Source organism: Anarrhichthys ocellatus, unplaced genomic scaffold (assembly GCF_004355925.1).
Source record: "Anarrhichthys ocellatus isolate YVR2014 unplaced genomic scaffold, GSC_Weel_1.0 scaffold73, whole genome shotgun sequence".
In the NCBI taxonomy this organism is placed as follows: domain Eukaryota; kingdom Metazoa; phylum Chordata; class Actinopteri; order Perciformes; family Anarhichadidae; genus Anarrhichthys; species Anarrhichthys ocellatus.
In genome coordinates this window covers 1,275,038-1,290,275 of record NW_022280103.1, presented here as the reverse complement: position 1 = coordinate 1,290,275, position 15,238 = coordinate 1,275,038, and the positions used below count along the sequence as shown (strand labels likewise).

Sequence of the window (15,238 nt, the reverse complement as noted above, 5' to 3'; positions counted from 1 at the left end):
TTTTTTTTTTTTAGTCAGTTGGTCTTTCTGCCTCTGCTGTTAAAAATAGGTTAATAACACCCCTGGTGCACAACCACTGCAGCAGAACAGTTTTTCATGCCGCTCCGCAAACGAGACTGAAGCTAAAGCTTCCACAGAGAGGGTGGAAGACAGTGTTTATGCCAGGAGCAGTAGCTTATATTTAGATCCACATTGTCTGCAGCCAAAAACGACGTGTCCCTAAATGCACAGGTCAAGCCCACATTCATGCCCTTCGCCCACATCCCAATGCTATCTTCTGTCACACACACACACGCACACACACACACACACTCACACACACTAAATTACCGTGGAGACCTAATTCCATTAAATCTCACAGAAACCAATCTCCATTTAGGTGCTTGGTTTAATCAGAGAGAGTCAGGTTTAAAACAGAGAGGGCTGCAAACAGACAGACTCAGCAACGCTGGTGTCAATTGAACCTTTGCTAAGCCCCGCCCATGTTGCTACTCCATCAAGCTGTCACCATGGAGCCACACTGTCACTAACTGCACTCCACAAATAAATATGAGCTTCTTTTTTTTATATGTAAAAGTGATTTCAGAGAGAAGCAGACAGAAGGGTCTATAATATGCTTTTGAAGCATTTCAGGATGTTATACTGACTCAGCAGTGAAAACAGGTTCAAAAGATAAAGATAGAAACTAAAGTGTATAAGTGAACCACCACATCACCTGGAGATCCAGACAGATGACAATGAAATGAAGGAACAACACTGTTCCTGTAAAGCCGGGGAAGCCTTTCAGATTTCAGTTCAGTTATGTGCATGTTTCAGGTACATGTCTGTCGTTAAATATTTTGAGAATGAATGTTATTTACACTAATGTGCTTGAGTGTCTAACTTCTGAAACGCCTCCTCACCTGGCCTGCATGATGGCTGCGGAGTCGGACCCCGAGCAGATATCCTCCATGATGTAGGGGTTCTGCTCGCAGCTGATGTTGAGCGCGGTGTAGTTGGGTTTACACACAGTGAGGAAGTAGGGTGTCGGGTAGCCTGTCATCAGCTGGAGGATGTCGGTGATGAGGGCCGTGGCACACAGACCGAAAGCATGGACGCCTGAGGACAGAGGATGTGGCGTAAAGGTTGGGAAACCAGCTGTACGTACGGACAGAGGTTTAAACAACATGTTCTCACCACCAACCCATCAAATACAGATGCTTGGTTGGCTGTATTGACACTGATACAGACACTAAAGCTCTGTATCAGACACTGGGGTTGATAGGTTGGGATTGAGAAAATGTATATTGTTATTGGGTGTGCTGCACAGGGCCAACATATGCAGGCAATGTAATTATTGACTTTAATATCAGAGGTTTCAAACATCGTAGTCAGCCTTTTAAACAGTTGTTATAGTTGATAGACGCACATTATTCAAAATGTTTCTAATCATACTCTATGTAGAGAGGAGGCTGAGTTGGAGGGGGGGTCAACACAGGACTTTCACCCAGGAGACCTCTCCTTGTGTCCCGTGAGATACCATAAGAGTATACATACGTACAGTATGTGTTAATATACGTCCGTTTCTTAGATAACATACTTATTTTAAGCCCAAACCACAGTGTTTTACTAAACCTAATCAAGTAGTGTAGCTGCATTTTTTTCAGTTTACAAAGTTAATCGTGTGTTTAAAACTGCCAAAAGTAGTCCGGGGAAAAATGTCCCTTGAAAAGTAATGGAGAATTCCATTTAGTTGTATGGGAACCACATTTTCAAGTAGACATGGTTGCAGCCACCATCATTTCAGGCCAGAGTGTAGAACAAAACAATCAGTGTACCGACGAAGCGAACAGCTCTGCGTATGAAGGAGTTGAAGTTGCAGCCTGCGGCGTTGATGTTGGCCTCGGCGCCGCTCTTCCTCCGAGACAGGCAGCAGAACAAGATGGCCTCTCCGATCATTATCTGTTGACACAACAACACACCTGTCACATGTGATCTAGAAGAAGGAGCGAGGCCATGATCTCCACTGGAACTCCATGTTCCTTCACTTTCCAAAATCCTTATTTTGTCCCTCAACTTTTACACTTTAAGTTTCCATACCTGCTTTCTCTGTGCGGGGTCACAAGGGGCAGCTTATCCCAGCATGCACTGGGTGAGAGGCTGGCTACACCCTGGGCCTTTACTAGTCTGTTAGTTGTGTTTTTGATTATTTGTGTAACTTAATATTTTTTACCATCCTGCTTGTACACAGATGTAAACAGTAACATCCTGGTCTCAGAGCGGTGTAACTCGCTGGCCTGGGATTGGCTGTTTGACGCTGGCAGCGCCCAAGCTCCAGTTTAAGCCAAGAGCGCCGGCCAAGACGGCTCCGTCCTTGTGTGACACACTCGTGCACACGAATACACACTCCTCCAGAAGTGACACATGCCGTTGCAGTGGGATACCTGGCCATCTGCAGAGCAACTACCCAGAACCACAGATCTCTGCAGAACGAGGATGATGGAAAATGTCTGTGTAAATGTGTGTTTCGAAGGGCGTTTTAGACCTAATATAAAAGTCAGTAATTACATTGCCTGTACATTCGGCTTGCTTTCCCAATCTTGACATCACATCCTCTGCTCTCAGGCGTTCATGCTTTGGGTCCGTGTGCCACGGCCCTCGTCACATGACATGTTTGGAGAGAAGAGAAGGAGGACAGCAGCAGTGACGGCCAGAGAGAGGGATTAGGAGTGCTTAGAGGAGGGCCTTCAGTGATCTGCATAATACTGCAACTGACACACTGTACTTATGAGTCTCACTAAAAAAAGGGTTTATCTGGGGCATGTAAACCGTATTGTACTCTTGCAAAAGGAGAAAGCTACTCTCTCTCCATTGTTGTTTGATTTACAGACCAGGAATTGCTATAGAGAGTCCTTCACATTTGGTTCTTTTTGGAGAGTTTTGACTGTGTAGTACTATTAGTGTAAAAACATGAAGGCCACTGAGACACTCAAACTCTCAACTGAAAGCCAAAGAGTCGCTCTAACACCAGAACATCCGAACAAGACTGGAAGCTGCTCTCACTCTCAGACGGTGTGACGGGTCTTTACTAAGCAGCCGTGACAGAGACACCGGTGTTGTCTTCACCGTGTGAGTCGTCGTGGCAAAACGTGGTCCAGGAGACACCTGCTGTATCAGAAACTACCACAGAGGAGGTTTAAAGTATTTTACCATTTCTTTATACTTCTGAGGAGAGAAAAAAACTAACTTTTCAGGTGTGTAGTTGAGATTAAAACACAATTTTAAGACGGGTATGGTCAGATCAAGGTCGCTGGATATAGAGGGGCAGGAAGTGGGAGATGGCAGTGATATTACATGAATCCTTTGAAGTTTTAAACCAACTGGAGCAAACTGTTGAACTGAAGGTAACTCGGCTGAGGCTCATGTTGACCATCAGTCTGCTGTAACAGTTACTGAGTGACCCATTCATTCAGTTCATTAGCAGCTAAGTTGTGGTTCATTTTGACTAATGAAGGCTTGCAATGTAAGAACAAGCAACCAACTGAAATAAACAAATGACGTGTGTAATAATTGGACACTGTCTGTACTTTGGCTACAATCAGTGCCAAATGACCTGCAGCTGTTATTTCCACAAAATGTCTTCAAATTATTGAGAAACTATTTTGAATTTACAGCCTTCAAAAATAAAGGGTTGTAGAATCAAGTTTGTCTTTGCTAATCGTCTTTATTATTATTATTGTCATTACTTTATGTAGTAATTGAACTTGTTTATCATATTTACTTACAATGTATTATTTATTTACCCATGTATTTATTCATTTCTCTCTCCTCTTTGCACATACCTCACCCATTCCTCTCGTCAGTTATTCATATATGAATATAACACACATACACGTGCAATACTCCAGCTAAAAAAAACAACTAAACGTCCTGTCGGCTTTGTACCATTTCATGCTGACAAAATAAAAATAAAAGGAACTATTTTTATTTCAGCAGCCGCTCCGACAGCGACAGCCAACCACATCTTCCAGCTCCGGCAGTTTGCTCTTATGATTCCAGGAGGAAGACAAACCGAGTTACAATAACTTGATCTAAATAAGCCTGGACTCTCACATAGAGTGACAGTCAAAGGGCTTGAGAGAGGCCTTCTGACGGGGGGGACAGGCAAGCCTCAGGTCTTCTTCTGCTCCACGAGTTGCTGGGAGACGGGTGTCTGAGGGAGAATGTGGCATCAGCTGATATGAGGAGTCTGATCGTGTTGATGTGTGACGGGAGCTGTGTGACGTGTGCGTGGCTTAGATCGATAATAGAGTCGGGTTTTCTCTGTCTTGGATTCTGAGAGAGAGCTTTTGGGGAGACATTAAGTGTGTTGGCTCTTTGCGTTTCCACTGCAAAAATCTTGCTCTGGAATCAGCTATTCACTGGTAATGGGTTTGGCATCCCTGTGAGTTACGCAGAGAGCCGGAGCTTTTTATTGCTTCTTTCTTTCTTTTTGTGTTTGAGGCATTTAGGAGCCAGTAAAGGCGGGAACATGTTGGAGAGAGGATGTGATCTGTGGTGGAAGAGAGCACAGGGTCGATGGGATGGTTATGGCTGGAAGTTGAGTGCTATCTGACACTCTAACAAAGAGAGTATGGTCATCCCACTGGCTTCCACTAGTCCGTCACCACACAATTGTGATATCCTAAATTCCATTCTGGACCTTTGGTGCATTTTGAAGGGTGTAATTTCCACTGAAGATGCCCATCTCTTCTTTTCAATACCCATTTGTGTCCTGCTACTTTTACAGCTTCTGTATGTTTTATCACGAAAACCAGTGACCAGTTTACTGCTGCAGGAATCAAGAAACTCTGAGTTTATGAAAAAAGTTGTCTCATATCTATGTTAGCAGAAGAAAGAAATACTTATTTAAAAGGTATGATATGCAACAATTTCCTAAAAAGGACTGGACTGAAAAGGTATCTCACTTTGTTCCACTAGAACTGTGTGGCGGTGTCTGTATCTGCAGAGACCCGGCCCTCTACCTGTACTTTCTGTTGTCTTCTTATTTTGCTGTGTTCCGGATGTTTCTGGGCCTCAGCAAAGAGCATTTGGACCCCCAGCCAATGAGCAGGGCGTGCAGCCCCTTCTCGACCGAGCGGAGACACAGACGGGCACAGAGAGAGCAGACCTCGTGCCTCGGGCAAATCCGGAACCTTCCCACAGGTTTGTGAGGAGGTGTGGGTGTGTTTATTAGTGCTTTAGAACTTAACCGCTGGGAAACGATCCGATAATAACGTTTTATTCTTCTGATTTCTCTCTCTCTCTCTCTCTCTCTCTCTCTCTCTCTCTCTCTCTCTCTCCATAATAGCCCATTTCACACAGTTTTATTCCTACTAATTCTTACCACTGATGCTTTGTCCGAACGGCATTACTGCAGTGGTTCAATACACTTACATGAAATATAATGTGCATTTTAATCTTCCAAACCTCCAATATTTTAAGATAAAATGTCTAAGAGAGCTTAAAACCTTGTTTTTATTTCAGTAGAAGTAGAAACGTAGCTGAAAATGGAAACACGCAAGTGCTTAAAAAAATAAAACTCAAGTACAGTACTTGAGTAAATGTACTTAATTACTGGTTACAAGCATGACTTATATTATTGCATTAATATCACCGTTTTTTGTTTTAAAGAACACAACTCTGTGTGTCAGTAATGGAGCGTCTGTGCTGTGAGAACTAGTCATCAGGGAGACAAACTATTTAAAGCTCAGCCTGTCCTTTGTCAGCACAAAATGAAGTTGAGCTAGGGATTTTCCTACAAAGCAAAATGACTTACTGTGAAAAGCCCTGCAATTTGAATAAGGGAAATCATTGCTATATGCTTCAGAGGAGCGGCTGGAGTCCAGATGGAACATGACTAAAGTCTGATCTAACAGTCTGATCTGATGCTCACTGTAGTAGATTCACAGTGTAAGGTATAACCGTTTCTTTCCTTCCGGCATGTTCTTATGCTGCATTCACACCAAACGCGGCGCGAATTATTTGCGCGAGTAGATTACATACAAAGTCTATGCACAGACGCGATGAGACTGGAGCGACGCGAATTTGCGATGGCGCGGCGCGATTCACGCGAATTCGCGTCAAACACGTGAGTTGAAATTTTTCAACTTCGGCGAAATATTCGCGTTACGCCCCGGCGCGATAGCCTATCAGCGTTGAGTTGCTCCCCCTGTCATCACTGACTTCCTGCCGTTGCTGAATCAGGAAATAAATCCTGTAGCCGTCTGTGTTCACCCAGAGCTCTACGATACCTCATATCAATAGAGACCGGACCAAACTATGTGTATGAATGTGTGTGTGTAAACCATATGGTACAAACAATGAATAGACGCTGCCGTATTTACGTCTAGATGACGTTATTGTGAGTGTTGATGGAGCTGCTACAATGTTAGCTTAGCCTAGCACCGATCAATCCGAGCTCCATTAAGAAAACAAGTGTTTTAAAAGTTATTTGCTTGTCGTCTTGCGGCAAGAACCAACAAAACATGAATTCAGACTTTTTACAAATTGGCATCATTACGTAGTTATTTCCGAGTCCTTTTTGTCCCTTTATTGCCGTTAAATTACAATAAAATCAGTTTATTTTGTGTTCATACAGCTGTAGTAAACAGCGACGTGTGGCTTGCTAGACACAGTGAATACACCGATAAAATCCACAGAGCTCCTCTGGACAACGTTATGAACCAGACATGACGGAGTTTAGTTTCTGTGACTTCCACAACACGTACTAAGCAGAAATAGAGGTTATTTTTTCATGGTTAATGGCGGACAGTTGAACGGCTTTCAGGGCGATAAGCCACGCCTCCTCTTCGGCACGTCCAGCGCGATTCACGCGAATGAACACAAATAGTCCCCGGCGAGACAGGCGGCGCGAATGACGCGAATACGCCCCGCGAATCATTCACGCTGCGTTTGGTGTGAACACGGCATTAGTCTTATGTTCTCTGTCAAATATTTTGCCATGGCCTATGTCCTTGCATTCTCTCTAGTGTCCATCAGGGGGCGACTCTTCTGGTAATAATGGGTTTCAGCGGCACTGTTTTGTGTGAAAGGCGTGTTTGTTTTCAGAAACCTCCAAGGAAGTGATGACATGCCTTGCTGGCCATAATAACTATGCTGTCTGGCCAGGAGGACAGGATCATAGGCTGATAATAGATCAACAGTCAGCGAGCTTTGCTGGTCTGGAGGGACCCGTCCTGCTGGCCCACAGCTCCACTCAGGCCCTCTATACAGTATGTGTTGGTGGGCCCTGAGGGGAATATCAGAGGGAACTCTATGCCAAAGGACTTTTTTTATATGTGTATTTGTGTGTAAGCATCTGTGTATTTGATGCCATAACCTGACCCGCTGGGAAACACTGAACTCCAGATGGGTCTCCATGTACGCAGAGAAAACTGAGGCATCAGGTATAAGAGAATACAATACAGTACATTACAGTCATTTAGCAGATGCTTTTATCCAAAGCAACTTACAATTCAGACTCTATCACACCGTAGGCACAGCTACGGGAGCAATTTTGGGGTTAAGTGTCTTGCTCAAGGACACATCGACACGCGACTAGCGGAGCCGGGGATCCGACCGCCGACCCTCTGGTTGAAGGACGGCCCTGCTCTCCACTTAGCCACAGTCGCCCGATACAAATAGAAACCTCATTCACATTTCTCCATTAGAGGCGCAACAATGCAGCTTTTTCTGAAACTCACACTCAGGTAGTTAGGATACCAATACAGAGTGCTTTTACCCCCTAATTCAAAGGAGACATAGTGGGCTCATTTTTAAGTTCATGCTTTTATTCCAGATGTCTACTTGAACAAGTTTACAAGCATAAATGTTAAAAAAAAACATTATCTTTTATCACAATATCCAATGGTGCAGCACGGCACCTGTATTCAGCCTCTGTCTGAAACTATCTGAATTAGCGCCTGTTTCTTTAAGGCCTAAACGCCCAAATTGCCCCAACGTTTGGCTCTGTTAAATACTGCTTTTTATGCAATAAGTATTTTAATTCATCTGTTGAAACAGTGTTACTATATAAAGTCATTGTGAAAGAACATGATATATTTCTCTAACACCAGAGGACACTTAATACTAAATGGAAAAAAGACCAAAACCCTCCTTAAAAATAAAGCAACTTTAGCTTAAATTGGAAATAATTTCAAAGCAATATCTGCAACAGATTAAGACGATGCTGACTTTAACTAAACACATGATCAGCTGTAAAAGATGAAATAGTCACGAGGGCTGCTCTCAAAGTTCAAATAATTTCAACTTTGACCTCATTTACTGCTGACCAATCGAAGCTCGACCAATGAGATAACAGCGCAACAGTTGTTGTTGCCTATAAACGGTGAAAAGCTTTTTAGTTTCCGTTCATGTGAAGGCAGCTTTACCGTGATGGCAGGTCCGGCGAAGGCCAGGCTGAGCAGCATCAGGAGGGGGATGACCTCGCGGTTGGGGTCGATGTAGGGAAGGCTCAGGCTGCGGTCGTGGCAGTTGAAGCCGGACTTTGTCGGCTTGAACACATCCGTCCACTCCAGGAAGTACAGGCTGACCACGGACGACACCAGGATCGGCAGCTGTGGGGCGGACATGACGGGAAAGAAAAGATGTAAGGGAGATCGAACAGTTGAGGCCGGAGGAGCTGTAGCAGACTGCCAATGGATAAATGAATGAATAGAAGAACAGGCAGTGAACGCTGCAAATGCCCCCATAACCCTATGGTTCACTGCCCACGCTAATTTGATTTGATAACGACGACGAAGGCATGGAAAATGGTTTTCATGACCTGAGTGGGGGGGGGAGGGGGGTTGATGGCAGATGGTGTGTGGAATGTATAGCTCTCATGAACATCAAGTGCTCAACTCAAATCTTCAGTATGAATCCTCCTGATCCCAACAAACAGAACAAACAGAATGCCAAACAGCTAGTTTGCATATATTATAAGTTTGAGGTCGTAAAAGACCAATCATAGCGCAGCAGTTCATTCACCAGCCATGAAATAAAATTACACTAATAAAGCTGGTGCTGATCTCTCAGTTGGACAAAAGTGCTTCAGTGTTGTATGGAAGATAGCAAGAGGTCAGCTCTCAGACACGCTGAAAGGACATTTCACCACTGACCTGTCAACAGCAACAACACACCAGTATATAAGACACACCAAGATAGTTACATTAGGATGATGTCAAGCACATACAAATCACAAGGTTCTGAAAAACATTTCAGGAATATTAAACTTTTAAAATGTTAGAATGCTTATCTTTGGGGAAATGCTTTCTGGGCAGCAGTTTGTTTTGTAGTACCACAAATAGCCACTGGGACAAACCGGCAGCATGGGGGACTTGGCCACACTGTATTTTCCCTATCATAATGTATGCATGGCCCTGAACATTGTTACAGATAGAGCTTTTTGTTTTGTATAAGACAGGCAGCATTTTGCAAAAAGAAAGTTCAAGTTGTTTTAGTTGCAATGGCATCCATCCTTGACGGTCCCTCAAATCTGATATGTTGACACAAATTTGTTGTTTTATAACCTGTCGTAAAAGAACCTACATCATATAGTGAGGAGAGAGATGGACTGAAATGGCACAACTGAGGCATACAAGTCAAAAAAGGCTGCTAATAACTCTGCATATCTCTTGGGGCTATACACGACATTCAGAACAGCAAACAACTATTTTCTAAAGTTGCTTTCCCTCTCTGTGTTCAGCCTTTTCTCATTCCCTGAGCGTCAAATACTGACGCTTTGTCACGCCACTCGCCCCGTGTCTGTTACCACACAAGGCACCCTTTAGTATCTGTATGAGACGCACCAGGCTTTCTACTAACTACCACGTAAGACCATCTTTATTATACACTCAGAGAAAATGCTCCAGAAGTGTGATAACGTAGAAAACCCACACATGGTGGGGGGGGTCAAACCAAAACAGGACTTTTAGTTTTCAATGCTTATTACTTGTTGTTTACGTATTATAAGGTTACCCAGTGCATTAGAAAGTGACGCCAAGGGGTCTGACAAAGCATCAGTATATGAAGAGATGGAATGAGAACATGTTGGTGTGTTGTAATCTGAGCTTCTCTGTTCTCTGTTTAAGTCGTCGGTCCGTCCTCACATATCCTTTGAGTGCATGCGAGTTCTTCCCTTTAAAACTTCCTTTATGTTCATGTCCCACTGGCTAGCTGTGCTGCTACTCTGCACTATGCACTACCCTGGTCAGGCATGCGCAGGAGAGCGGTGCCGCTCATTCGTCAGTTACCGAATGCAAACACTGCCAGCGATGCTGTCAGAGCGAACAGTGTTTACCTGAGGGGGGACCGAGGGTGGGTGCTACGCTTCAGCGATGATGCCATTGGTTGGGACGGCTGTAATCGCTGTATGAGAGCATTGCAAACCAGCGGCCATTAGCTAGCTAGCCAGTGGGGCACGCTGACATGCACTAACATGTACTAAAAGCATGCACCGCCGGCCTGGCTAGGCTGTTTCATTCACTGTTTAGATAGACTTACTTCACTTTATCTTTATATAGATAGTAGCTGTTTGCTGCTATATTGATGTTCTTCATTTTGTATAGAAAACCTTTAACAAGACAATAAATAACTCCAATATCAACAACTCACATTTCACCCACTAACACTGCAGTTCTATTGTGTCAAAATTCTTTCCCAAATACTTCCCGATTACCCCACCAGGCACACAGAAGCGAGGTGCATACGTAGGCAGGAAGCTGATGTGTAATGGGAGGCAGTAGTGTCCACAGAGGACTGCAGTGAGGTGCGTCAGTGAGAGCTGAATGTGGCCTAGAGCATCATGTGCTTTATCATGCAGCTTAATACCCTGATCCGCTGGTACACAGTGGCAGGCGCGTAGCTCGCTCTGCTAATGCTAAATAGAACAACGGGATGGAGGAGGGCCCCGCTAGGAGCCTAACACAGGGGGATCCCTTCAAGGAAACACACTCCTGCTGGGATCTGAGCCACTTGTACACACATACACACTACCACACAGAGGGCCTCTGTTTGCAGGCTTCCTTCCCTTTGTCTGTCTCACAGTTCTGCCAGGGGTTACTCACTAACACACTAGTTCTGCTGTCTTTCCCTCCGCGCTTCCTTTCCATCCCTACTCCTTTCCTTACCATGACTAAGGTTCCGTCAGGTTCCATCAGTGGTGAACCTCAGCGTAAATTGGGACATTTGGAGAGATTTGAAAAGGCAGTTGAAAGCCAGGAATTATGGAAAAAATGAAGTAAAGGAGATGAAAACATTCTACATGACTTTTTAGGCTACATTCACACCGAAGAATATTAAGAGAGCTCTTCACCTACAGCGGCATAAAACGTCCTAAAATAGCACATGAAAGGGTGTGGTTAAACCATGAAGGAGTACAAGAGCTTCATGTTCAAGACCAGCTCATGCAGCCCACCACCGAGCTTCACACTGTCTTCCTGCCTCGTCCCCCTCCCCCTCTCTCAGGTCCGCTTCCCTTGGCTCACCGTCAGCCTCCCTCACCTCTCGTCCAGCTATATGAGAAATATAGGTCAGTGCTGTCAGCATTCGCACAGCTCACTCTGCAGATGAAGCTGTTCTCGGAGGAATGCTGCACTCTCCATACTTCAAAGTAGATTTCTGCAGGATAATTTATGTCACATCCTGTTATTCTTAAAGTGCAGCGTGATTTGCCGAGGCCAATAGCGGCAAATCGTATTTGATACGCTTCAAAGTCTCTACACACACTGCGTGTGATGCCTTTCCTTTGGATGTGACTTAAGTAAGAACTGACCAGTGTACAGAGAGCAAGCCATCTCACAGTAACCAGCATTAAACCATCAGTACTACAGAAAATAAGATATCAGGTATAAGATGGATATTCGTGCTCCCTAAAGCCACATTCATCCTGATTTGGACCTCTTGAACTCTTAGCTCAGGGGCTCACTAAAGGTATCCGTTTGTCAAAGAATGATTCCTGTTGTTCCAAATAAATCTGGATCGGATCGCATGTCCGTGTGCAATACATATTTTGGGGGGTTTTATGGCTTAATCTTGAGAGTTAATCTTGACAGATGATGATATTTCATCCCATTGATGCAACAATCCTGTTTTTACAACCAAAGATAATAAATATATGCAAGTGGTACAACCTTAGAACCCATCGGCTATCGGTCTAATGACAGATGAGCGTCTAGGGGAGAAGGGCTGTATTTCTGGGGCTCCGGTATAGCGGATATCTGGGCCAAGGACTTCCTTTTCTGTGCGCTGCTCGCTGTTTACGGTCCGACTTCAGATGTGAGACTGGAGTTGAGCGATGACGTCTGCGACAGGGTTGTTTCACAAGTAGCCAGTTTAAAAGCGAATTTTAAACCCTTAAAAAGCTAAATCATCGTCAGACGATAGCTGGTGGGTTCCCAGGTTACATTTCTGCCAATGCGCTCCGCCTCTTATGCTCTCCACACGAACTGGTTACCTGAATTCAACCAAAGTCTGCTGCAACGTGATTGGTCAATACTACTCAGACTACAAACAGAAACCGAAAAGCTTGCATTACCAAAATCGTGTCCTGTTGCCCACAGATAAATGCAGAATCTGTTCATGGAGATTATAAGTGGTCATCTAATAATTCTTGAAAAATCCTGTCCACTCTTTTTACCTCGGGATATACTTTATTGTGTTGTGTAGCTTTGTAGCCAACAATGCACAAACTGATACCCGAATCATTGATCTGAGTCTTTTGGCTTCTTTGTAGAATTTTTCTGGCAGACTTCCAGACTTAATGCAAAATTCATATGTGGAGCTCTTTTTTAATTAAGTGTGGATATGTGCCTCCACAGCTAATACTACTAGGTGTACATAACATATATCCAATCCTATCTCTACACCACTCAGCTGCTGCTACGCGGGCACACAGCTTGGAGAGTTTCATTTTGTTTTTGGAAAGATTGTATGAAATGGCTTATACAGCCACTTTAAGCTGATCGCCTGCATACATCGCCGCTGGTTTTTGTGTTTGAATGAAGTGTATTTTACGAAGCCTTACAGCCCATTGGTGTGTAGACGGGGGTTGCATACATTCAATGACATGATACAGGTGTGGTCGGTGCTGACACACCTGGCTAGGATTTACACTGTAATGAGTTTATTTTTTGTCATTGGTTATTTCAAAGTCCAGTTGGAATATAAATTTAATTTTCTGCTTTGTGCGCTTACTTCTTTGGGTGTTCACATTTGGATAAGTGTTCGGCCTTCATACAACACTCCTCTAACAGTTTTCCTGACAGCAATCCCTCCACTGGCTCTCGTGTTCCTGGCGGGCCCTCAGTGACTACGGAAGAGACAGCGGGGTTTGAATAATAGATGTGTAAAAAGGGAAAGCAGGCGCCAGTGGGCTTTGGCTGGCAGTTATTTGTGCTGGGCCAACAGCACCGACAGCGATGGAGTGTTCTCAGTCATTTGAGGCGTCTGACTGGTTTCGCTTCAAGTCTCTCAGTTTCTTTGAAAATGTTTGATTCAGTGTGCCATGCTGCGTTAGCATTTGTCTGTGAATTGTCTGGGTTTCCGCACACATCATTGCAGTTCGTGTGAGAGACGGTACAATGATGGGACATTGGTACATTTGACTTTATACGGCCATATTGCACAAACTGCCTCCTTATTGATGTTGTCTACTGAATCCTAAAACTATCAGCAGCTGCAAGTTTTGGTCATGTGGACGAATTTCACTTTTAAAGTTGCTTTAAAGGTTTTTGCACCTTCATCTTGGTGTGAGCTACTAAGTCACCGTTAACTGATGACTATTTGACCACTGAATGCCACTGCTAATGCACTGTTTGATGTAATCTGTTGTTTGTATCAAGTCTGGTGCTTGTTTCATTTATGTGAAATCTCTGACATGTTTTGAACTTTTTGCTGTTTGTCTGTTGGTTGTGTTTTATGAAAAACTTGTGATGCTGCGGTCTTGGCCAGAAGTCACTCGAAAAAGAGATTTTAAATGTCAATAGGAATGTCCTGCTAAATAAAGGCAAAATCAAAATCAAATAAATGAATGGGTTATGAAGTGAACTCTGACAACACACTGACAACACACGGAGACAGTCAACTGATGAAAGCCGTCTCTACTGTTGCTAAAAAAGCGATTTAAAAATGGTAAACTTGCACTTTTTAAAAACAGCTCGAGGCAACTTGAAACGCTGACTGTTTTAATAATGTAACACAGTAAAGTTTATTCAAAGTACATTTTAACTGACCTACTTCTTACTTTCATCTATGTACATTTTTACCAAAATACTTTTACTTGAGTAAAATGCATTCGTAGTAACAGTATACTTAGAAACATTCTAGCACTCTTTCAAACCCTGGATATTAGTGGACCGTTACTATTGATGCATTTACATGTAAACAGTACTGTAAAGATGGAGGTTCTGGTGCACACAAACCAACAGAGCAAAAGATGGACATACTGAAGGTAGCTGTAGAGCATTCAGAGAGGGAACATCTTTCTGCCTCAGGCACAAATGCCACATGTCTGCCTTCAATTGTTGCGAGAAAGGTGCTCCTGAAGGTGAGTGACTGATCTGACTAACCGGAGGACTGTTTGACTGCCTCACCCACTAAATAGCTGATGCCACTGACACCGACGAGTGAATCTACTAGGCGAAGTGAGCGGTCGGAGCGATAAATCACAGAGCAGAGCGTCTTTCTCTGAAAAAAGCCTGGGCTCCTCTGGGAGAGTTCAGATCTGCAGAGTTGCTCCATTGCCCTACATCTGCTAACACTCACCGCCGGCCCGCTCTCTGCGGCTCGCCCTCTTTGTCTCGCCTTCGTTCCAATCCATTTCCGTCGCACGCACAGAGTCTCTTATCTGTGTCACATATTGTTCTATCTCACTATCGGCCTCTTTTCCGTCGTGCTGCCTGGATCTCTGGCGGCGTCCTCCCTCTGTTTCTGGGGTCATCTGATATGGCGTTTCATTGTCAATATGTTCAGTTTCGGTGAAGAAAAGCTGATTCCTGATTGCCATTTTTAAAAGTTAGTGTTGCGCCCTGCTTTAGAGAAGTTGTTACATTTACCAATTGTTTCACATAATATTTGGAGGTATTTTTCTTAAGTACTAACAAAGTTCATGAGAGGTTGAAGCATGTCGTACAAGTCATGTACAGTGGAAAAGTCCGTTACTTCATTTTAACGACATAATCACAATTATTGGGTATAAATATCTGGCTTTCAGCAACTG

The 15,238-nt window shown here is 43.9% G+C and overlaps 1 protein-coding gene across 1 annotated transcript in view; it reads right to left on the bottom strand.

The window, feature by feature from the left end:
- Nucleotides 1-542: 542 nt before the first annotated feature.
- The window catches only part of LOC116397840 (phospholipid phosphatase-related protein type 4-like), a 20,493-nt gene continuing 5,797 nt past the window's right edge, over nucleotides 543-15,238 (bottom strand). The window contains exons 2-4 of the mRNA XM_031873686.1: nucleotides 8,412-8,597; nucleotides 1,818-1,941; nucleotides 543-1,098 (exon numbers count right to left, since the gene is read on the bottom strand). Coding sequence (XP_031729546.1) covers nucleotides 899-1,098; nucleotides 1,818-1,941; nucleotides 8,412-8,597 — 510 coding nt within the window. The 3' untranslated portion in view covers nucleotides 543-898. The remainder of the gene's footprint in view (nucleotides 1,099-1,817; nucleotides 1,942-8,411; nucleotides 8,598-15,238) is intronic.